Below are 24,209 nucleotides of genomic sequence, written 5' to 3'. Positions count from 1 at the left end.
TCCCTGGGGGGCCCAGGCTGGTGCTGCGCCCTCCAGCCAGCTCCCCGCCCCTGACACCCTGCTCCCTGCCCCCAGAGTGGTTCGCCTCGAGCACACAGAGCTATATCCTCCGGGACCTGGATGACACGTCTGTGGTGGAAGATGGCCGTAAGAAGCTCAACACACTGGCCCACTACAAGGTGAGGGCCCCGGCCCCACCCATCCCCCACTTCCACCCTCCCTAACTTCTGACCTCTGACCTCGGCCTCTCCCCTCCTGTCAGATCCCCGAAGGTGCCTCCCTGGCCATGAGCCTCACAGACAAGAAGGACAACACACTGGGCCGAGGTAGCACCGGTGGACATGGGGAGGGTGTCTAGGCCAGGCCTGGGCTTTCTGAGCAGTCATCATAGGGAACCTGAGGCTTTAAGAGGCAGGACTGGGCCGGACTATTGTCTCCTTGGTTGGGGCAAGGGCCAGGCCAGCCCCTCTGCCCCAGTACTGCTTGGGCAGGGCCTGTGGCCAGGCCTCCTCAGGCTAGTATCCTGCGGGCAGCCAGAGAGAGGCCCCAAAAGGGCGGGATGTGGTTTCAAGAGGTCTGGGCAGCTGCCAGGCTGGAGGGGGAGCTGGTCTGTCCATCTGGGCTTCAGGCTGTGTCCCTGCCTCAATTTCACCCCCCATCCACACCCTCAGGCTCCCCAGGCCCAGCTGCCCAGCTGCCAGGCATGGGGTCCTCGGCTCCCGGCATCTCAGGGTCCCCTCCTGAGGTCAGGAGCAGGACCTTGGGCCTGTCCCCACAACTTAGGAGGTCTGGGTTGGGCAGTGGAGGGGGTGAGGGCAGCCAGCCTTTTCCCCTCTGAGGGTCTTTCCCCTGTCCATCTGTTGACTCTCTCTCTGTCCCTCTGTTTCTCCTTTCTCATGTGTCTGTTTCTCACTGCCTCTATCTCATTCTCGGTGTCTCTCTGGATCTCTCTCTCTCTGCTTCTCTCCATCTTAATGTCTCCATTTCTGTTTGTCTCCCCTCCTCTCTCTTGTTTATTTATTGTGTTTTCCATCTCACAGTGAAAGACTTGGACACGGAGAAGTATTTCCATCTGGTAAGTGCCCGGCCTCTGGCCCTGGGGGCGCCCGCCCTCACCGGGTGTGGACTTGGCTTCCTGCCACCCTAGGCCTCTGGGGAAAACATTCCCAGCCCTGGGAAAGGCTGGGGACTAGGGAGCAGAGGGTAGGTCCCAGAATCACCCTCATACCTTGGGCACCACAAAGCGCATGTGGAGCCAGATACCTGTGGGTTGTGGGATTAGACTGCCCACAGGATGGCCAAGGGTGGTACCAGGTGCTGGACTGGCCCCCTTCCCGGCCTCCTAGGTGTTGCCCACGGACGAGCTGGCAGAGCCCAAGAAGTCCCACCGGCAGAGCCACCGCAAGAAGGTGCTACCAGAGATCTACCTGACTCGCCTGCTGTCCACCAAGGTGGGCCTCACCTCTCCTCCCTGTCAACGGGCCAGCTATGTGCACATGCCTGGGTATGGTGGGGGGGTAGAGTTCTGTGGGGGCAGAAAGGCTCCCTGCACGAGAGGCTGAGGGCTTTGTGCTCCTCCTGGGGAGTGATTTGCTCACAGCCATGAAAGGTGCCTAACAGACAACTTCTGTATTAGCCAAAGTAACAGGGCAGCAGAGGCCCAGAGGGGTCAGTACTGCCCCCAAGGTCACATAGCTCAGGTGGCCTTACCCATTCCCCGCTTTGTGCTCCAGTATTTGGATTAGTCCTTTCAGTACCCCTGGGAGGAGAATTTCACCAACCTATTTCACAGAGAAGAAAACCAAGGTCCAGAGAAGTTAGGTGACCAGCCTGATAGTATTATGGCTTTCCCATTCACCATCCCAAGCACTCCGAGCTCCCTGAAGCTAGGAGAGGTGCACACTCCCCTCCCCACATGGCCCTAGGCTGACCGTAGCCACCCCACTCCTCTGCAGGGCACACTGCAGAAGTTTCTGGATGACCTGTTCAAGGCCATCCTGAGCATCCGTGAAGACAAGCCACCACTGGCCGTCAAGTACTTCTTTGACTTCCTGGAGGAGCAGGCTGAGAAGAGGGGGATCTCAGATCCTGACACTCTACACATATGGAAGACCAACAGGTTGGTGGGCCAATGGTGTGTGGGTGGCGGGCAGGCAGGGAGGGATGTGCGGCTTCATTGTTTCAACGTGGGCAGCAATAGTGCAGCAGTTCAGACCCTGGTCTCTCAGTCCACCTGCCTGGATTCAGTTCCTCTTTTGCCGCTTCCTAGCTGTGTGACTTTGGATAAGTGACTTCACCTCTCTGTGCTTTAGTATTCCCAGCTGTAAAACCAGGGCAATAAAAGTGACCCACCTTAATTGTAAGAATTAACTAAAAGCAAGCATTGTATAAGTTTTGTCCTTACCATCATTTCTCTCTTCCACCCCTCTTGGGCGGGTACCCTCAGCTCCATTTGACAGATGAGAAGCACAAGGCTCACAGAGCAGTGCCCACCCAAGATCACACAGCCCTTGCAGTGGCAGAACCGGGCTCAAACCCACGAGATCTGACTCCTATACCCGGTTCATAGCCTTCCTTTAAGGCTTTCCAGGTCACAGAACCCCACAACTTGTTGAAAACTTCAGCCTGAACCTCAGTAAAAATGATGCCTAGAAGTTTCTGTGCAGCTGCAGGGGCTTCTCAGACCTCTGGGGGAGGGTCCTCCACTCCAAGCTGCTGAGTCAGTGGGTGGCCCTGGGGTGGGGGCACTACCAACCCTCTCTGGCCTCCTGAGACCAAGGCCAAAGATCCAGGCCCTGCCCTCCCTCAGCTCTTTCTGGCTGCTCAGTGGCCCCAGCTAATGGTGGACTTCCTCCTGCCGTGCAAGGGCTGGGAGGAGGAGCCATGTGCTGCCAGGCAGGGCAGGGTTGGGGGGGGGGGGTTCTTCTAATGAGAACCAGGACTTGGCTTGAGGCTCCCTTGTGAGAGCAGAAGGTTCTGTGGGGGGTTGGGAGCGGGTATGAAGGTAGCCTGGGCCTGCAGCCCCTGCCCCAGTGTCCTGCCCGCTGCATGCCAGAAACCCGGCTCTTGGCCCCTCAGCTGCTACAGCTGGCAGAGATGATCATCAACACTATGGATGAACAAACGGAGGTTCCGGCTTGGGTCTAAGCCCCTCTGGCCTTGGGGGGGCAGGGGGTAAAGCCAGCCTGTCCTCTGGGCCTGGCTGCCTCCCTCCTTCGAACCCCTCAACGACCACTTCCTTTGCTGCCCCACCCCTCACCCCATCTCCATCACTCCCATCCCATAGCCTTCCTCTCCGGTTCTGGGTAAACATTCTGAAGAACCCCCAGTTTGTCTTCGACATTGACAAGACAGACCACATCGACGCCTGCCTCTCTGTCATCGCTCAGGCTTTCATTGATGCCTGCTCCATCTCCGACCTCCAGCTGGGCAAGGTCTGCTGCTCCTGGGGCGGGCAGCCCACTGTCAGAGTGGGAGGAGGGTGCCCAGGTGGGGTGCATGGGCCTCAGATCTTCCTGGGAGAGGAACCCAAGGAGCTCATGGCTGGGGCGAAGGGGGGGTGGTGGGGACATGGGATGAGCAGGGATGTTCCAACAGAGGCAGGTGCCCAGAAACTGGCCCCTGTGGTCAGAAACCCTGCACCTGCCTCAGGTGTGCCCAGCACCACCTTCCAACATTTAGGCCATAGGGCCAGGCCCGGGGAAGCCAGTATCAATGTGGGAAACCTGCTTGGTCAGGTACAGTATCATGAAGGAATCAGCCAGGCTCCAAGTAGCAGTCCTGATGGTCAAGAGCCTCTGAGTGGGCACTGAGTGAAAGAGTGGGCAGAGGGGAACAGGTGACCAAGACCTCTGAGATGCACATGGGAGGGATATCCCCAAGAGCTCTGCAGGGGGAGGATCCGGCTGGTTTTAGAGAGTGGAGAGGAGGGAGAACTGCATTCTAGGCAGAGGGAACTACCTGGCCAGGGGCAGGGAGGCGGGGGACAATGCTGGCTGCTGTGAACATTAACGAGATGGTATAATTAGACCAGGCACTACAGGATGGCGGGTGCACGGCCCTACCTTCAGCCCATGACTTTCAGAGGCCATGAGAGAGAGAGAATGCCATCACTTCTCACATACGGTCTCCGTAGGCAGGATGCCCGTGACAAAGAACTGGGAGCGTACTTGGCGCGTTTTGCTTTCAGGCGTTGGAAACATGCAGTGGGAAATATTCCACTGAGCCAGCAATCGGGCTTCCAACAATCTTAGCCACCAAGACCCATAACCCTAAGCGAGGATACAAACGAAACAGCCAGCGTGCGACAAAGAGTTGGCGCAGAGCCTGTGCACTTTTCCCCCTAAAGGGAGTGGTTCCCCCTTCAGTCCCATAGAAAATAGGGCAGGGGTTCCATGCCAAAGGGCAGCACTGGGAGGGGGCAAAGAGCCCCTGGTCCAAAGTGATGGGGCCCTTTGTGTGGCCGACGGACGAGGGCTTGTCCAGAAACAGACAGATCTGGTCTCCGCCCGCCGCCTTATCTGGCTGCCGCCCCACTCCTCTCTGCCCAGGATTCTCCGACCAACAAGCTCCTCTATGCCAAGGAGATTCCTGAGTACCGGAAGATCGTGCAGCGCTATTACAAGCAGATCCATGACATGACGCCGCTCAGCGAGCAGGAGATGAACGCGCACCTGGCCGAGGAGTCGCGGGTGCGGCGGGCTCCAGAGGGGCCCTGTGGGCTCGGGACCTGACCCCCAAGGAGGGGCTGCGGGAAGCTGGGGGCTTGTGTGGAAGCGTTGGGGCTGGGCCAGGGCCTGTTTTGAAGGGTGGGTTAACCACCCCTCCCCACTCCCACCTGCTTCCTTACAGAAATACCAGAACGAGTTCAACACCAACGTGGCCATGGCTGAGATCTACAAATATGCCAAGAGGTATCGCACACAGGTGAGTACCCCTGCGGGCCTGGGGTCGGGGGGGCCCCCCCCCCCCCCCGGCTTTCTGCCCTGCCCACCTGCACTCTGCTCAGGAAAACCCCAGGAAAGTTTCCTGCTCAAGTATTCACATCCCAGGACATTTGCGCTTTAGGTGTTGGTTGCCAGCAGTAGAAATCAGGCAGCGAGTAGATTGTTCCCCCACTGTGGTGGGAGCCTCTGGGGCCCAGGGCCTCGGGCTGTGACCCAGCTGCCCCCTGCTTCCCTGTCAGATCATGACTGCCTTGGAGGCGAACCCCACTGCCCGGAGGACCCAGCTGCAGCACAAGTTTGAGCAGGTGGTGGCTCTGATGGAGGACAACATCTATGAGTGCTACAGTGAGGCCTGAGCCTGTGGGAGACGGTGCTGGGGAGGGACACGCTGCCCTCGACTTCACTTTGATCCCCGTGCCTCTGACTGCGGCTGGGAAATGACTGAGCAGAGTCAGCTTCTGGGGAGGGGGGAATGGAAGGGCCCCTCTGAGCCTGGCAGAGGAACCCCCCAGCCCTGGCCCCTTGGGCACCTCTCTCTGGCCCCTCCCACCTGCCCCCAGACCTGATCTCTGGACTGGGGACTTGAAAGCTGCAGCCAGTGCCTGGTAAGGCTCCTGCCGCCCACCCACCCCCAGCCCCTGCCCCCCGCCAGCACAGCCTGGCCAGAGCCTCCCCACCCCCAGCTCTGCCACCACTACCACTGCTGCTGAAGCCCTGCCCTACATGGCCCAGCGCCCTCAAGCAGAGTCCCCCGGCCCAGAGGCCGCAGCCGGAAACACTACCTCATCCAATGTGGCAGAGGGGAGGCCTCCTTGCACCAGCCCTGGATCGGTTTCTGCGTCGGCCGCCACAATGTTGTCTCCGTCTGCTGTCACCCAGAGAGGACTCTGGTGGCACACGGTTTCAAGCGGTGTCAGATTGTGGTTGCTTGAGCGGCTGCTGGTGGAGTGGGCAGTGCCCACGGCCCGTGGGCAGGCTCCGTGGGCTTTCCCACAAGCTGGGGCGGGCAGAGGACGAGGGGACAGGTGCTGAAGGGAGGGGAGGGGGCTAAGTTGCACCAAGGCTGTAGCTGGGCTACTTGATCTTGCTGGAAGTGTTTCTAAAGATAGCACCACTTTTTTTTTTTTTTTTAAAGCTTTTATATATTAAAAAACTTCTCACGCGCCAACTGTGAATAGCTGCCGCTTGTGCAGAGGACCCGGGGAGGGGTCCCTAGGGGCTCCCAACATAACACTGGAAATGACTGTTCCAGAGGACAGGCAGACCTGGCAGAGACCCCCCCCCCCCCAAAGGCCTGAAAAAAAATCACCCATTCTGTTCCTGTCAGAAGCAACCCTCCGTGGCTGACCCGGCTCCCCCTGCAGCAGACCCAGCCAGCACTGGGACTGGCTCCGAGCCCGTGGGGGCTGGGCTGGAGGGGGTGGCTGGGAAGCTCTGGAACCTTCTTTATAATAAAAGCCTGATGGGAAAACCTGCGTGGGCTCCAGCCTTTATCCTGAGATGGCCAAGGAGGGAAAGGTGAGCTTGTAGTAGAAAGGAGAGGGCAGCCAGGTTTAGAGCCCTGCCTCTGCCATCCTCGTTCACAAGCTTGGGCAGATACCTTAGTTCTAGGAAGGCAATGGCAGGATTCAGTGGGACAATGTCTGCTTGCTCTGGGCCTGACCCATAGCCGACCTTCCTGAGCTTGGAGGGCATCCATGGGACCTCCAGGAAGATGTCATAGCTGCCATGGGGGTCCTGCTCCTACTTACCTTTAGAACAGGCCTGTGAGGAACAGAATATTATGCCCATTTTACAGATGTAGAAACTGACTCTCAATGCAGTGGAGGAATTCCGCCCCCCACCCCCGCAGGTTGTATAGCCAGGGAGCAGCAAAGTGGGGACACAAACCAGGTTGCACGGCCTCCCTATTCTTCTCATTTGTGCTTCCTCCAGGCGGTCTCCACAGTGGACCCCAAATGGGTGGGGAGGTCAAGGTGACTGTCCTAGGAAGACAGCTGATGTTTACACATGCCCCTTGCATATCTCATCAATCTTGAAAACCCCATTTTTTCACGTGAGGAAATACGCAGTTTCCCCAAGGCCAGTGTAACCCTGGACTGTTTCCAGTGGGGCAATCTGTTCCTCACAGCAGTTAACCTTCCTCAGGGTCAGCACTGCCACAGAACCCCCGGCCCACCCTGCTGGCTCGGGGCCGAAGCTGGATGGGGGGGGGGGGGGGGGTTCAACGCCATCCCCCGGGAAAAGGTCATTAGCAAACTGGCTCCCAATTAGAAGCTACTCAAGTTAATTATTTTTCCGTCATAATGGGGAAAAAAACTAAGCATACATTTATCAAGAATAAGAACTAGGACAGAAAAATTCATACAATTGAAACAAAATCCCACAAATACCAGTTCTAGAATTAATGAGAACAGAGAAGTGAGAAAAGAAAAATAAACAATTTTTAGCTTTAAAAATAGCCTTTTCCTGTACTGGCTTCGGGGTGGGGACAGATTCTTTATCTTTTCAAATTTTCTATTCTGAGCACTGATTCCTTTTTATTAAGCAGATTTTCTAATTTAAGTTATTGACACATTTGATAGGGATCTGTTTTTTTTTTTTTTTGGTGTGATTTGTGAACACAGGTTTCCTGCAGAAATGTCACGAAGTACAAAAAGCACTTAGAAAATAAAGCTATGCGAACCCACCCAAGGTCAATGTCTCAGAGAATGTCGGTCCAGATTGTGTGCCTGCCTGGGTCGGGGGCTGAATAAAATTCGGGACCAGGGTGTACACACCATTTTGTAACCTGCCTTTCCCCCATGCAACAATATGTCAGTAACATCTTTCCGTGTCATTAAATATTCTGCAGCCTGTTTTCATGCCTGATTAACATGCAATTCCTTCTTGAAGTTTCACAACACATTTGCACATGGAGGAAAGCTCTGGTTTCTGGGGTCATTTCTCAACACAGAAGGTGGGCAACTTCTGTGAATTGTCCACAGTTCTTATCTGGGGCCCTGAAGACTTGCCTTGCAGCCTCAGGAGTGTCTTCGCTGTCCGAGGGTCATGGGAGGTGGAGACCTTCAGCGCAGTGTCCTCAAGCGGGGAGGAGACTCGTCCGTGTCTCACGGGTACTGGATGCTGCCCGGCCTCTGCCAGGCCAGGAATGCTAACCCGCTCCTAGCTCGTGGAGTTGTGAGGCCCCGGAATGCCGCCCCAGAGCCTGGCCGGGTGCCTCCCACAACCCCCTGCCAAACCATGAAAGGAGCAGAGGCACAACCAGACCCTCTCCAAGGAAAGTGCTGGCCCAGCCCCTGCCATCTGCTCAAAGTGCCCTCGGGGCCCTGCTGGCAGCCACACTACAGATACCCCAGGGAGGCTGTCAGCACAGCTAGAAAAAGCCTCATGTGGGATTCGAGGAAGGAGGGTAGGGTTTTGAAAGAGCAGGGACAGGAAGGGAACTGCCTCATGCCCCATGCTGGCCTGCCTCAGTTTCCCTTTGACTCCCATCTGCCCTCTTTCCTAATTCCTGTCCAGTTTACCTCCCTCTCCCTTCTAACTCACCCATTCTTTTTCTGCCCTGCCTGTGCTCAGTGGTCACCACTTTGACCACCTCTCTGCAGCCTCCGGCCCGAACCAAGTCCTCACCCCAGGAAATTGTCACTGTCGAGTTACCAGGCTGTGTGGACCCCAAACTGTAGACTCATCAGTGACCCCTTTCTTACATCCAACCCTTCAGCAAATTCCATGCACCTGTCTTAAACTTTTACCCAGAATCCACTACTTCTAAGCCCTCCCCTCACCTGGACCCCTGCTGCAGGAGCTGGCCTCCCACTGCTGCCCGTGTCCCCTGCTGTCACTCTGCTGCTCAGGACCCTCTAATGGCTCCTCCTCACAATTACAACGAAAACCAACGAAACCCAAAGTTCTTACCCTGGTTTACAAGGCCCTTCCTGGTCTAGCCCTGGTCTACCCTGCAGTCCTTGTCATGGTTATCTACTGCCACATAACAAACCACCCCAATGCTCAGGGGCTTAAAACAACAGCATTTATTTACAGTGGTTCCCCCTTCTCTGTGGGGGATGCATTCCAAGACCTCCAGTGGATGCCTGAAACTGCACAGTATGAACCCTATATATACTGTGTACCTTTCTAGACGTACATTCCCTTGATAAAGTGTAATTTATAAAGTAGGCACAGTAAGAGATCAACAAGTAATAACAGAGCCATTATAATACTATACTATGATAAGAATTATGTGAATGTTGTCTCTCAAAATAACTTCTTGTGATGATGGGAGATGATAAAAGGCCCATGTGGTGAGATGAAGTCAGCGAATGACGTAGGCACCCTGACATGGCATGAGATTACTATCGACCTTCAGCTAATAGGTCAGAAAGATCACCTGTCTCCGGAGCATGGATGACCACAGGTAAATGAAGCCACACAAAGCGAAAGGGCAGATAAGGGGACACTACTGTCCGTTGCCTGTGCATCTGCAATTGGGACAGGGTTCGGCCATGGTGTCAACCGAGGCAGCTGACTACAGCCAGAAGTTCTGGATCCAAGGGGGCACACTCCTACGACTGGCAAACTGGTCAGGGATTGCAGCTGGGGCTGAAAACTGGGATACCTCTGTTCCTTTCCACCGGCTTCTTGGGCTTTCCCACAGCATTGTGGTGGAGTTCTAAGAGCAACTACCAAAACCAAAACCAAAACCAACACTACACACAGGGAGTAGGAGCTGCCAGTCTCTTAAGATCTGGGCCCAGAAAGCATCATAATGTCCTTTCCACTATATTCTACTGTTCAAGCAATCACAGAGCCCAGATTTAAAGGGGAGGGATGTAGACTCCACCTCTCCATGGGAAGAGTCTCACAAATGTCACAGCACCCTGGACCTCATCTCCCATTACTGCCCCCTCATTGGACTTGAGCCACATGGACCTTCCTCCAGCTCTTTGAGCCTGTCAAGCATGCTCCCACCGCTGGGCCTTTGCTTCTCCCCTCCTTCTGCTGATTAGAACAGGGCACTACTAGGCATTGAATCGTCTCTGGCTGCTCTCAGCAACTCAAACCCACCTCTCTGCAGCCAGAGGGCTCTTTCTAAACACATACCACTTTAGTCTCCCCCCTTTGCCTATAACCCTCCCTGGTACTCCACTGCACCCAGGAGAAAGTCTACCTTCCCTCGTCTCCCCCAACCCTCACCCTTACCCCCACCTCATGCTCCTCTCAGAGCCACAAACCCCTTCCTTCTACCACAATGTCCAGCCCCACCTCACATGCTGGGTCCTCTGCCTGCAGCATCCTTCCCCTCAGCTGTCTCCTGCTCATCCTTTAAGACCAAAAGCTGCCTCCTCCAGGAAGCAGTCCCAGATATCAGGCTGGGTTTAACACCCTTTCTGTGCCTCCACAGGCCTTGAACCCTTTACATTGTACAACCTGTCTCCCTGCAGGGCAGGAGTTCCTACCTGGGCCCAAGCCCCAGATGGCCAAATCCTTGGACTTCAGCCTCTCCTCACACCAATTTGTGAGGGGAAAAACACCTTTATTGATAAATAGGGTACAATGAAATAAATAGAGTAATGGTTTTTTGGGAAATAAAAACTCGAGCAGAATCTCAGTCTCTCTCCACCCCAGCTCTAGCTTTCAGCTTCTGTTTTCTTACTGGCCAGTTTGGACGACGAGGCCTTGGTGGGCATGCCGGGCTTTCTCGGGCCCTTGGGGGCCCCCGTCTTCCTGGCCAGGGGTGCAGACACTGTCTTAGACCCACTGGCCCTAGGAGGAGCAGTGGCCTTGGCTTTGGGCCCCACCTTGGCCCCACAGGCAACAACTTCTTTAAGGACCTTGTTTTCTTTCTTTTTGGCTGGAGAAGCAGCACTATTCTTGTCCTATAAGAAAGCAAACCAGGGGCAAGATGACAGAGCCGGGCAGAGTTCACACATAGCTCAGAACCCACGAGAATAGGGCTGAAATCCCAGCTCCGGGCGGCTTTAGACAAGGGACCCCGCCTCTCTAAGCCTGTCTCTTACTTGTGAAGTGGGGAGAATGATCCTCAGAGCACTAGAGGGCCGGACAAAAGTCAGTGAACTGGGCTTTGTACAAAAGCAAATTACCCCCTGCCCCACGGTCCCTTCCAGTGGGACACCCGTGCTCTGGCCTGCTCAGCGCGGAGACCCAGACCAGGGGAGTCATGCAGGCACCTTACCTTGGGGACCGTTGATTTTGAATTCTGACTCCCAGCTTTTGTTTTCCTGTGGGCCTCACCATCTGTCAGAGAGTGAGGGAGGGAATGTGGGAAGGACCCCTTTCAGGAGGAGCTGCTGGTGGGCAGAAGGTTCAGAGACCCCTGTCCTCACCTTGTCACTCACAGGCTCTGTGACCTGGGGCAAATTGTTTGACCACTCTGAGCCTGGGTGCTCTAGTCTGCAAACTAGGGATAACAACATCTCTCACGGGTTGGCGGGGTGGGTGGGGGGAGGGTGCGGCGGGATTGACTGGACTGTGGAAGACCATCCCTCACCCTCAGCAAGGCACCAAGCAGACACCCCCTACTCTGCACTCACTCACAATAAAGACCCCTGAGAGGTCTTTATTAGCCTCTAGTCTTTAGTCTGTCTTCCACATGGCAGCTGTGAAACATTTTTCAAAATACCCTGGGAGTGCCTGGGTGGCTCAGTCAGTTGAGTGTCCAATTTCTGCTCAGGTCATGATCTCACAGTTCATGAGTTCGAGCCCCACATTGGGCTCTGTGCTGACAGCTCAGAGCCTGGAGCCTGCTTTGGATTCTGTGTCTCCCTCGCTGTCTGCCCCTCCCCCACTTACACTCTGTCTTTCTCTCTCAACAATAAATAAACGTTAAAAAAATTTTTTTAAATACACACATACATACATATATACATAAATAAAACAATACCCTGTACCCTAGCTGTTCCCCAAAGTCCTTCCATGGCTATTGCTTGTCCTCCAGATACAGTCCGGACTCCCAGCTGCCCTTCACAGTCTTTCCCTTCTGCTTCTCACGCTGCACATCGAACTATATGCACTTCTTCAAAAGCTCTACCCTCTTCATGCCTCTGGGCCTTTGCGCAGACTGTTGTCCTCCCTGGGACACCTCCTCCAGGAAGCTTCCCCTGATTCCTCTCAGAGGAGTCAGGCTCCTCCTCTCTCTGGGTTCTCCCTTCCCTAAGCCTACCCTCCACAGCTACCATGGGTTCTCCAACTCTCCAGATCAAGACAAGCACTCAGGCACATTTACTAGATAAGGAATCCCCTCCCCAGAGCAGGCCTCTCCCTCCATCCTACCTCACATCCAATGGCTGTCACAAATCCCTGTGCCCAGGCCCTCCTCTCACCCCACTCACACACCTACCTTGGTTGCTCCTTCTGCCTTTGACCTTTGACTTTCCTCTTGGGCCAGTGGCACTGGGAAGGTTCTGCGTGGCCTTGTCTGGCTGTTGGGAGGCCTTCTTGGCCTCACTCAGTCTTGCCTCTTGGTCTTTGGTCTGGCTGCCCTTCTTGGGAGCCTTCTCCTTGGCTGCATCCAGTTTGGTAGGACCTGTCCTCGCCTCTCTTGGCTTCTTGGGTCCCCTTTTCACCTCGCCTGGGTTGGGAGGGTCCTTCTTTGCCTCCCTTGGTTTTTTGGGACCCTTCTCCTTGGCCTCACCAGGTTTCCTGGGGGCTGTCATGGCGGATGTCTTCCTAGATTGGGCTTTCCTTTTGTGCTTGGGAACTAACTGGTAGAGGAGAGAGTGGGGTAGAATGGAGAGCAGAAGGTCTCAGGGTCTCATACCCCTACATCCCACATGAGGCTCAGAGAGAACGCCTTGTTCCAAAAGAGGGAGGGGGCAGAGAAGGTGGTCAGGGGCATGGAGAGCAGGACCACGGCCAAAATGCCTGAGGCCGAAGACACATTCTATCCCTGCACTGCTCTTCCAGGGAGGGGTGTGGCCATTTAGGAGCTGGGGGACCTGAGTCTCCTAGACCCACCTTAGGCTCTCTTCCCTCCTGTCCAGGTGGGTGTCAGGAGGGTGCAGGCGGGCTCCCCTACCCTGCACCTGAAGTCTCAAAGCCAGGCTCCTGGGAGTAAATCGCACAGCACCGACCAGGAGCCCGGACTCTAGTCCTCTGAGATGCTAATTCATGAATCTCCCATCCATGACATCCCAACCCACACATTTTCCCATCTCTGTGGCTCTGACTCTCCTTCCCGTCCCCCACCTCATGCCTCACACCTCCATGCCTCCCTGCCGCTTCCTTTCTCCCCCTTGGGTGGACCTTCCAAGTCTGATAGCTCAGAGTTCCTAACTTCCTGTGCAACTCAGGAAGTCTTCTCTTTTCCCACTGGCCTCAGTCTTCCCATCTTTACAATGGGGCCTTCAGGGAGTGAGTGACCAGTAGGCAGTTGGGGAGGCTCTTGGCAAACAGGTGGTCTCTGTCCTTCTAGAGCCTGCCTCTAAGGACATTCCTCCCTTTGCCCCTCAAATCTTATGGCTCCCCATTACCGTGAAGACCAGAAACAAATCCCCTCTCAGCATACACACATTTCTAACTACATGACATACCAGGCTTCCTTCCCTGCCTCCTCCCCTCCCTCAGCCCACTTCCCTGACTAGCTCCCAGGCCCTGCAGCCTAACCCAGCCACATGCAACCCCAGTGCCCCTGTATTGCTCCCCTTCCCCATACCCTATGCACCTGGCCTTAGCATGGCTTGTATCCAAGCTCTGACCTCCACACAGGAGTTCTACGAGGGACTTCCTGTCCTCAGCCACCTACAGGGACTGGAACATGGTATGCTGAGAAAATTCCACAGTGTTCTACAGTTACTGTTAGAGCAACTGCCACGTGCTGGGGCCCAGCAATGATAAGACAGACCCCATATCTGGGTCCCTGAGATTTTCCTGGTGGCACCATGCTGGGGCTTGATTTTATGCCAAATCTGCCCTCAGCTCTGGGTGTGCCTGGATGGCCCCCCTCTGGGACCCTCCCCTTTGAAAGAGGAGGATATGATGGCCTAGGGAGGTGCCAGCCCTGGTTTGGAGACCTGGGGTTTGGAGCCAGTGAGCATGGGGAACACACCCAACAGTGACCTTCTAGAGCCCATGGTTGGGTGTGCCTCGTCCGTGGTGAAGAATTCCAGGAAGGGGCTCTTCCAAGGACCCAGAAATGAACACGGCTGAGACGGTCCCTGGTCACTGAACACACCTGACGGGGAATGAAGGTGGACACAGCAGGGACTGAGGCCCTGTGGGGGTCTTAGATGGGGCAGGGCCCTAGCCTTCCTGGAGGAGAAGGTACCTCTGAGAAGACACAGGAAAAACACAGAGAGAAGACAGGAGGAGAAAGGCCTCTTGGCAGGGGAACAGCACACAGAGGCCAGGGAGGAGGAGCTGGGACTGAAGCTCAGACCCTGGGGCCCAGCTCCCCCACACTGTGACCTCCCTCAACCCCGTTCCCCAGCCCAAGCAGGCTCACTTTGAAGCTGCCAGTGGCCCCCCTGGCCTTGGAGTTGGTGGGCCTGACCAGGAGGCCACGGTGCATGCCGGTGGCCAGGGCCTGCTTCAGCAGGTACTTGAGCCGGAGGACATCCACCGTTGGGTACTTCTGCAGGATGTAAACCTTGATGGCCGCCACCGAGGTGCCCCGGCGCTGCTCTCCGGCCTGCAGCGCCTCCAGAACCATGCGCAGCACGGGAGGGTGACGGCGTGGCCCTCGGATGCCACTATGGCTCGGGCCTATGGATGGAAGGCAGGGCGTCACCCAGAGCCCAGGCCACCCTCAGTCCCAATCAGTAACACACATGCCTGGCAGAGCACCCGCCAGGCACCAGCCAGGCCCCGCAGTGGGTGGGCAAGGGACCTGGGGGATCAAAGGCAGCCTTAGTCAGCACTACTGCCCACCGGCCAGTGAGCCTTGAGGGCAGGGAGTGCTGCTCGTCTGGACACTGTCTCCCAGTGACTGACATAGGGCTGGGCACACACCAGGAGCTCCATAAAGATTCACTGAAAGAATTAAATAGTCCTTTTAGAAAACAAAATCCTTTTAGAAAACCAAAGCTTTGCACAGCTGAGGAAACCATCACAGAATGAGAAGGCAGCCTACTGGAAGGGAGAAGATATTTGCAAATGATATACCTGACAAAGGGTTAATATCCAAAATATATAAAGAACTCCTACAACCCAGTAACAAAAAAAAAACCCCAATCTGATTAAAAAAGGGCAGAGGACTTGAATAGACATTTTCTCCAATGACATACAAATGGCCAACATGAAAAGATGCTCAACATCACTGATCATCAGGGAAGTACAAATCAAAACCACAATGAGATAGTACCTCACACCTGTCAGAATGGCTAAAATTAAAGCTAAGTATTGGCAAAGATGTGGAGAAAAAGAAACCATCATGCACTGTGAGGGGGGAATGCAAACTTGTACAGCCTCTATGGAAAGCAGTATGGAGGTTCCTCAAACGTTATTCCACTTCTGGGTATTTAGCTGAAGGAAACAAAAACACTAGTTCAGAAAGATACATGCATCCCTATGTTCATTGTAGCATTATTTGCAGTAGTCAAGATATGGAAGCAACCTATGTCCATGAAGAGATGAATGGATTAAAGAAAATATGGTATATAGATACAGTGGGCTATTACTCAGCCCTAATCTTGTCATTTGCAACAACATGGATAGACCTAGAAGGTATTATGTTTAAGTAAAATAAGTCAGAGCACGACAAAGACTGTATGAATTCACCTTCATGTGGAAAATAAAAAAATTAAACAAAACAAAACGGAAACAGACTCAAATACAGAGAACAAACTGGTGGTTGCCAGAGGGGAGCAGGGAAATGGATGAAATAGGTGAAGGGATTAAGAGGTATAAACGGCCAGTAATGAAATAAATAAATCATGGGGGTGTAATGTACAGCATAGAAAATATGGTCAATAATACTGTGATAACTTTGTGCAGTAACAGAGGATAATTACACTTGTCATGGTAAGCACTTCATAATGCATATAAATAACTAGGTTAGGGGCGCCTGGGTGGCGCAGTCGGTTAAGCGTCCGACTTCAGCCAGGTCACGATCTTGCGGTCCGTGAGTTCGAGCCCCGCGTCGGGCTCTGGGCTGATGGCTCAGAGCCTGGAGCCTGTTTCCGATTCTGTGTCTCCTTCTCTCTCTGCCCCTCCCCCGTTCATGCTCTGTCTCTCTCTGTCCCAAAAATAAATAAACGTTGAAAAAAAAAATAACTAGGTTAAACTAATAAAATATTGTATATCAATTAAAAATTGTTTTTGTTTTAATTTTTTTTATGTTTATTTCTGAGACAGAGAGACAGAGCATGAGTGGGGGAGGGGCAGAGAGAGAGGGAGACACAGAATCAGAAGCAGACTCCAGGCTCTGAGCTGTCAGCACAGAGCCTGATGAGGGGCTGAAACTCACAAACCGTGAGATCATGACCTGAGCCAAAGTTGGTCGCTCAACCAACTGAGACACCCAGGCATCCCACAATTAAAAATTGTTTTAAAAAGTTAAAGATAAATGCTGGACTATTTATAGATGAAATGATAAGTCTGGCATTTGCTTTGAAATAACACAGTAGGTGAAATAAGAGTAGCCATGAGTGTCGAAGCTGGATGATGGGCACATAGGGAAGGGAGTGGTGTGGGTGGTAGATGGGAGCCACTATACCACTCTGTCTACTTCTGCATGCATTTGAAAGTTTTCATAAATGAAAGCTATAGGAGAATTGCACTTCTAGGTATGTATACTCCAGATAAATGAAAACATATGTTCAAATGAAAATTTGTACATGAACGTTCATAACGTTATTTACAATAGCCACAAAGTAACAACCCAAATGTCCATCAACTAATGAATTGAATAAACAGAGCATGGTTTTAACCATGAAGTGGAATATCATCCAGCCAAAAGAAGGAATGAAGTACTTCCTCGGAAACATGCTGGTACAAGAATCCAGTCACAAAAAGTCGCATACTGTAGGATTTCATTTACAGGAAATGTCCTGAATGAGACAATCCTAGAGAGTAGATTAGTGGTTGCCAGGGACTGGGGATGGTGGGTGGGTAAGGGCAGAACTGTATTGGGCACAGGTTTTTTTTTTTGAGGGCACGAAAAAATTCTAAAATTGCCTGTGGAGAGAAACCCACAGCAGTGAATATACTAACAGCCACTGTACCCTTTAAATGGGTGAATTGTATGGTACATGAATTATGGAGATATCTCAATTAGCTGTGATATTTTAAGTTGCCAAAGAAAATAGGATCAAGGGGGTAAGAAGCTGTCAGTCACTATAAGGTGCATAAAAGTGGCTTAATATGAAACCTGATTTAAATGTGATTAGAAATGTTGGTTTCTGAATGATAACACTACAGACCAAAACCCCTGGGATGCAGCAAAGGCAGTCATAAGAGGGAAGTATATAACAGTCCAGGCCTTCCTAAAGAAGGAAAAAAGGTCCCAGATACACAACCTAACCTTACACCTTAAAGAGCTGGAAAAAGAACACCACATAAAACCCAAAACCAACAGCAGATGGGAAATAATAAAGATTAGAGCAGAAATCAATGCTATCAAGACCAAAAAAAACAAAAAAAACAAAAAACCCAACAACAACCAATAGAACAGATCAATGAAACCAGAAGCTCGTTCTTTGAAAGAATTAACAAAATTGATAAACCACTAGCTAGTTTTATCAACAAGAAAAAGGAAAGGACCCAAATAAATAAAATTAAGGATGAAAGAGACATCACAACCAACACAGCAGAAATACAAACAATAAGAGAATATTATGAGCAATTATATGCCCATAAAATGGGTAATCTGGAAGAAATGGACAAATTCCCAGAAACATATAAGTACCAAAACTGAAACAGGAAGAAATAGAAAATTTGAACAGACCCATAACCAGTAAAGAAATTGAATTAGTAATACAAAATCTCCCAAAAAACAAGACTCCAGGGCCAGATGGCTTCCCAAGGGAATTCTACCAAACATTTAAGGAAGAGTGAACACCTATTCTCTTGAAACTGTTCCAAAAAAAATAGAAATGGAACAAAAAATTCCAAACTCATTCTATGAAGCCAGCATTACCTTGACTCCAAACCAAAGACCCCACTAAAAAGGAGAACTATAGACCCATTTCCCTGATGAACATGGATGCAAAAATCCTCAACAAGATATAGCCACCAGATCCAACAATACATTAAAAAAATTATTCACCACGACCAAGTGGGATTTATACCCATGATGCAGGGCTGGTTCAATATCCGTAAAACACTCAAAGTGATTCATCACATCAATAAAAGAAAGGACAAGAACCACGTGATTCTCTCAATAGATGCAGAGAAAGCATTTGACAAAATACAGCATTCTTTCTTGATAAAAACCCTCAAGAAGGTCTATCAAGAAAGTAGGGATAGAAGGATCGTATCTCAAGATCATAAAAGCCATATATGAAAGACCCAATGCTAATATCATCTTCAATGGGGAAAAACTGGGAGCTTTCCCCCCAGGGTCAGGAACAAGACAGGGATGTCCACTCTTGCCACTGTTATTCAACATAGTATTGGAAGTCTTAGCCTCAGCGATCAGACAACACAAAGGAATAAAAGGCATCCAAATTGGCCAAGAGGAGGTCAAACTTTCACTCTTCACAGATGACATGATACTCTATATGGAAAACCCAAAAGATTCCACCAAAAAACTGCTAGAACTGATCCATGAATTCAGCAAAGTTTCAGGATACAAAATCAATGCACAGAAATCAGTTGCATTCCTATACACCAACCATGAAGCAACAGAAAGAGAAATCAAAGAATCGATCCCATTTACAATTGCACCAAAAACACATAAAATACCTAGGAATAAATCTAACCAAAGAGATAAAAAATCTATATGCTGAAAACTATAGAAAGCTTAGGAAAGAAATTGAAGAAGGCGCACACACACACACACACACACACACACACACACACACAGGAAGATATCCATGCTCCTGGATAGGAAGAACAAATATTGTTAAAATGTCAATACTACCCAAAGCAATCTACATATTCAATGCAATCCCTACCAAAATAACACCAGCATTCTTCACAGAACTAGAACAAACAATCCTAAAGTTTGTATGGAACCAGAAAAGATCCTGAATAGCCAAAACAATCTTGAAAAAGAAAACCAAAGCAGGAGGCATCACAATCCCAGACTTAAAGCTGTATTACAAAGCTGTAATCATCATGACAGTATGGTACTGGCACAAAAACAGACACTCAGATCAATGGAACAGAATCGAGAACCCAGAAATGGGTCCACAAGTGTATGGCCAACTAATCTTCAACTAAGCAGGAAAAATATCCAATGAAATAAAGACAGTCTCTTTAGCAAATGGTGCTGGGAAAACCGGACAGCAACAGGCAGAAAAATGAACCTGGATCATTTTTTTACACCAGACACAAAAATGAACTCAAAATGGATGAAAGACCTAAATGTAAGATAGGCAGCCATCAAAATCCTCGAGGAGAAAGCAGGCAAACACCTCTTTGACCTCAGCCACAGCAACTTCTTACTCAACACGTTTCTGGAGGCAAGGGAAACAAAAGCAAAAATGAACTATTGGGACCTCATCAAAAGAAAAAGCTTCTGCACAGCGCAGCGAAGGAAACAATCAGCCAAACTAAAAGGCAACCGACAGAATGGGAGAAGATATTTGCAAATAACGTATCAGATAAAGGGTTAGTATTCAAAATCTATAAAGAACTTATCCAACTCAACACCCAAAAAACAAATAATCCAGTGAAGAAATGGGCAAAAGACATGAATAGACACTTCTCCAAAGAAGACATCCAGATGGCCAACTGACATACTAAAAAATGCTCAACATCACTCATCATCAGGTAAATACAAATCAAAACCACAATGAGATACCACCTCACACCTGTCAGAATGGCTAACATTAACAACTCAGGCAACAACAGATGTTGGCGAGGATGCGGAGAAGGAGTATCTCTCTTGCACTACTGGTGGGAATGCAAACTGGGGCAGCCACTCTGGAAAACAGTATGGAGGTTCCTCAAGAAACTAAAAATAGAGCTACCCTATGGCCCAGCAATTGCACTACTAGGCATTTATCCAAGGGATACAGGGATGCTGTTTGGAAGGGGCACATGCACCCCCATGTTTATAGCAGCACTATCAACAATAGCCAAAGTATAGAAAGAGTCCAAATGTCCATCAACTGATGAATGGATAAAGAAGATGTGGTATATATATACAATGGAGTATTACTCGGCAATCAAAAAGAATGAAATCTTGCCATCTGCAACTACATGGATGGAACTAGAGGGTATTATGCTAAGCAAAATTAGAGAACGCCAAATATCATATGACTGCACTCATAGGACTTTAAGACACAGAACAGATGAACACAAGGGAAGAAAAGCAAAAATAATATAAAAACAGGGAGGGGGACAAAAACATAAGAGACTCTTAAATATGGAGAACAAACAGAGGGTTACTGGAGGGTTGTGGGAGGGGGGATGGGCTAAATGGGTAAGGGGCATTAAGGAATCTACTCCTGAAATCATTGTTGCACCATATGCTAACTAACTTGGATGTAAATTTAAAAAATAAATTAAATTAAAAAAATAAAGAAATGTTGGTTTCTGATCAATTTGCAAAACTTAAAGACTTTTTAAAGAGAATCAGTTAGTTAAATACACATATATAATTTTCCCCCAAACACATATCGAAGTAGAAAAAAAAAAACAAACAACCACCCAGAGACTCTAGATGTCAAGCAAACGTAGAGACCTAATACAATTCAACCATTGCTGTCTCCTGGCCACGAAGAGCCCAGTGTCTGGGAATATTCATTTTGGGGCCAAAGTTTGTGAATGGGTGGAGTCCCTGGTCAGCCACCTGCAGGACCTTGGGAGTTTCACTCTCTTCTCCTCGCCTCAGTCTTCCCATCTGTGTAGTGGGCATAGAGCCCCTAGGGAATCTGTACCCTCCCAGCTACAGTGTCCTCCAGCCTGGCCTGTGGGAAGTGTTCTAACCCTTCCTCAGCTTCCCCAAACCAGGCCCTATCCCAGGGAGCCACCCCAAGTCTCCTCTGTCCCCAGTCCCTGCGGCTGAATTCAATTCCTTATTACGCATCATTCAATGCCTGCTACATCCTGGGAGGACCAGAAGTCATAGCTTTTCCCCAAACTTGTCCTCCATTTTCTCTCCCCAGGAATGACACCACCACACCTACCCAGACACCCAAGCAAGAACCTGGACGACCTCCTGGACCTCCCTACCCTTCCCCACCACACCACTCCACCCCTTCCTTGTGGGATTCTCTCTCCGCCATTCCACCCCGAGGGTCTCAGCCTTCTTCTCATATCCCTCACCTCCTGCTGGCCCTCAGTGTAAGGGTCCAAGGCCCTGGCTGAGGCCTGGGAGGCTACCCCTTCCTGTGATGCCACTCTGCCCCTGGCCAGAGCAGGGCTTGTGAATAACTGTATGTTCCCCCTGCCCCCTCACCTCTGGGCCTCTGCCCATGCTCTTCCCCCTGCCTGATTGGCCTTTGTCCCCCACGGTCATCAGGTAGTTCTCGCTTTAAGGCCCACACAGCACCATGATTTATATACCGCCCTGACTTTCCAAGCCAGGATGAGCAACTCTGCCGTGTGCTCCAAGGCACCTGGAGCCCACCCTCTAACTTTTCCTCTGAAGGAGTATTTACTCATCCTCAGAATGCTTCCCCTGCTTCACCCTCTTGTCCTGGATGAGGTTTAACCCTCTTTCAGGGGTCGCCTCCTCCAGAGAGCCTTCCTTGATCTCCCAGAGTGGGTCGGCAACTGCTCTGGGTTCCTAGAGCCCTCCGTATTCCTGACATTAAGGCGCATGCCCGATTATCAAATGGGATCTCATCAGTGAGGCAGTCTAGCTCATCAGACTGGGAGCTCCTGGAGGGAATGAACCTATCTATATCCAGAGAAACACTGAGGCATTGTTTGTTGATTGAAACTTGGGATGCAGCCCTGAATTCAAGGCCCGGCTCTGCATCAAATGTAATGTCCCTCCAACTAGCTGCCCTGCAGCTGCGGCCGGCCAACCACCCTCCCCACCAAAAGAAAATGGGCTCCAGCTGGAGAGGCCCCGCTCTGCCCGCTTTCCTGGAGTTGGGCCAGCCTCAGCCCCCAGGCTGTACCTGGCCCTGCTACCTCTGGCATCAGCTCTTCTGCCAAATGAGCAGGTGAAAATTCAAACGGCTTCCAGGATGGGTGCTGGGGCCAGGAGCGGAGGCTGGATGACAGAGGAGGGTCCAGAACATGCAGGGAACCAGCTCACGAGGACCCCACCTCCCTTTGCCTACCTGGCTTTTCAGACTCAGACAGCCCAGATGACCCCACTGCGGAGGACAAGGATGCTGAAGAGGTGGAGGTGTCACTGGAGGCAATGCTCCCAGGAGCCATTGCACGGGTAGATGCAGACACAGATGCAGGTAGTTGACCCCCTCCCCAGGCATGAGGCTGCCAGGCCTGCCCACTCCTCTTATATATCCACAGCCTGGCCCCACCACTCCAATTAGCCCCTGATTGGGCTGGGAGGCTCTGAGCTGCTGATTGGGGCAGGAGGGCTGGGATGGGGCATTGCAACCCTGCCTGTGTGCCGACACCCCAGATGAGCCACCCACTCCTGGGTGACCTCATATGAGTCAGTTGACTTCTCTGCGTCTCAGGTCCCATGGCAAAATTATTGGTGTTCAGATGCTTGATCCCTCCTGCGCCCTCTGACTCCACGGGGCCTGGAGATGCTGATGGGGAACTGGGCACACCTGGGTTGGGGAGGTGACCACTGAGGCCTCCAATCCCACCTGCCCCAGGGCTGCTCCTGTTCCCAGGCCACTGCTGGCCTTGGTTTCTCAAGAAGTTGGAGGCCCACTGGTGGGGTTTGCCTGGAGCTGACACCCCCAAATCAACCTGTGGCCTCCTTTTGTTTTGTTTTATTTTGTTTTGTTTTATAAGAAAGAATTTTTAAGGGATGAATGAGCAATTTTTAAATAAAATTGCCTAGTAAGTCTCCACAAATAAGGATAACCATTGATAAAATGGACAAAGAATATGAATAGGCAATTCACCGGAAAGGCTGATAATAAACCCAAGAAAATATTCTCGACCTCCTTGGCATTCAGGAAAATTCAAATTGAAACAATGATGAGATACTAGCTCCCCATCAAATTGACTAAAATTGAAGACAGCGTAGGCAAGGATGCAGGGAGCCTGGCCCTCAGTGCCTCTGCTAAGGGTGTAAATTGGGGTGCAGTCTGCTTTGGAAAGGTATTCCCTTGAACTCAGCAATTGCACTTCTCTGTCCTAGAAGTGCAGTAGTCAGAAAAGAAACAATCGCTACATTATTTAGAAAAGAAAAAAAAAAAAAAAGAGAACTTCCACATGAATCACTGGAGGCTTGACTGAACTACTCCCTTCTGCAGAAAACTCTGCAGCCATTTGAAATGATGAGGTGAATTAAAACAAGGATAAGTTGGTTATTGCACACCTGGTAGAATGACAGATATTTAAATTAGATCTATAGATGCTGAGTGTCTAGCACATGAAGAAACACATAGCCACTGGGAGGGTAAGCTGGTAGCCACTCTAGAAAGCAATGCAGTGATATCGAACATAACTGAAGATAGATTCACACCCCCCCATGGCACTGTGGGTATAAATCTGAGAGAAACCCTTACACCAATAAAGATCCTCGCTGCAATCCCAGCAAAAATTCAAAACAACCTAACTACCCACCAAAAGAAAGGCAGACAAATAAACTGTGGTCTAGTCACATGGTGGAGTAGTATAGAGCAGTGAAAATGAACGAACCAGAGGGGCTCCTGACTGGCTCAGTCAGTGGACCATATGCAACTTGTGATCTCAGGGTTGTGAGTCTGAGCTCCATATTGGGCATAGAGACAGAAGGAAAGAAGAAAATACATAAATAAATAGATGAATGAATGAATGAAAATGAACCACAATGTGTCCGTGGAATATGCGCTCCCTTTCTGAGAAGAATTTGTGTCTGTGCAAGTATACGTGTGTGTGTGAGTGTGCATGCAAGTGAAGGCATAGAAGAAGGTCTGAAAGGATTCACACCAAGGTAATAGCATTGGTTACCTCTGAGGAGGGTGTAGGAGTTGGAGGGACAGGTTTAAAACAAACTTCCATTCTTCTTTCCTTCCTTCCTTCCTTCCTTCCTTCCTTCCTTCCTTCCTTCCT

The 24,209-nt window shown here is 51.0% G+C and overlaps 2 protein-coding genes across 2 annotated transcripts in view; one reads left to right on the top strand and one right to left on the bottom strand.

Annotated features, from left to right (window-relative positions):
• Window positions 1-7,806, top strand: part of PLXND1 (plexin D1) — a 61,798-nt gene extending 53,992 nt beyond the window's left edge. Inside the window, exons 28-36 of the mRNA XM_030307463.1 lie at window positions 76-179; window positions 263-326; window positions 1,041-1,075; window positions 1,347-1,451; window positions 1,956-2,119; window positions 3,287-3,434; window positions 4,551-4,691; window positions 4,852-4,926; window positions 5,186-7,806. Of these exons, the coding sequence (XP_030163323.1) occupies window positions 76-179; window positions 263-326; window positions 1,041-1,075; window positions 1,347-1,451; window positions 1,956-2,119; window positions 3,287-3,434; window positions 4,551-4,691; window positions 4,852-4,926; window positions 5,186-5,302 (953 nt within the window). The 3' untranslated portion in view covers window positions 5,303-7,806. The remainder of the gene's footprint in view (window positions 1-75; window positions 180-262; window positions 327-1,040; window positions 1,076-1,346; window positions 1,452-1,955; window positions 2,120-3,286; window positions 3,435-4,550; window positions 4,692-4,851; window positions 4,927-5,185) is intronic.
• A 2,770-nt stretch (window positions 7,807-10,576) lies between these two features.
• On the bottom strand, window positions 10,577-22,409 carry LOC115501315 (histone H1.8). Its single transcript, XM_030296339.1, has 5 exons — window positions 22,310-22,409; window positions 14,410-14,669; window positions 12,307-12,670; window positions 11,143-11,204; window positions 10,577-10,825 (listed from the first exon to the last, which is right to left on the bottom strand). The coding sequence occupies exons 1-5, from the start codon at window positions 22,407-22,409 to the stop codon at window positions 10,577-10,579; spliced, it is 1,035 nt and encodes a 344-aa protein (XP_030152199.1).
• Between the last annotated feature and the right edge of the window lie 1,800 nt (window positions 22,410-24,209).

Source organism: Lynx canadensis, chromosome A2 (genome assembly GCF_007474595.2).
Source record: "Lynx canadensis isolate LIC74 chromosome A2, mLynCan4.pri.v2, whole genome shotgun sequence".
Taxonomy (NCBI): Eukaryota; Metazoa; Chordata; class Mammalia; order Carnivora; family Felidae; genus Lynx; species Lynx canadensis.
The sequence above is the reverse complement of the archived record's forward strand: the minus strand, read 5'-3'. Positions and strand labels throughout refer to the sequence as shown.

What these genes read in the sequence shown, in the direction of transcription:
- LOC115501315 (XM_030296339.1), bottom strand. Translation starts at nt 22,409, where the DNA reads ATGGCTCCTGGGAGCATTGCCTCCAGTGACACCTCCACCTCTTCAGCA. An exon ending in GTCTGAGTCTGAAAAGCCAG is followed by an intron (nt 14,670 to 22,309) that starts GTAGGCAAAGGG and finishes TTCCATCCATAG; the next exon opens with GCCCGAGCCATAGTGGCATC. An exon ending in GGGCCACTGGCAGCTTCAAA is followed by an intron (nt 12,671 to 14,409) that starts GTGAGCCTGCTT and finishes CTCCTCTACCAG; the next exon opens with TTAGTTCCCAAGCACAAAAG.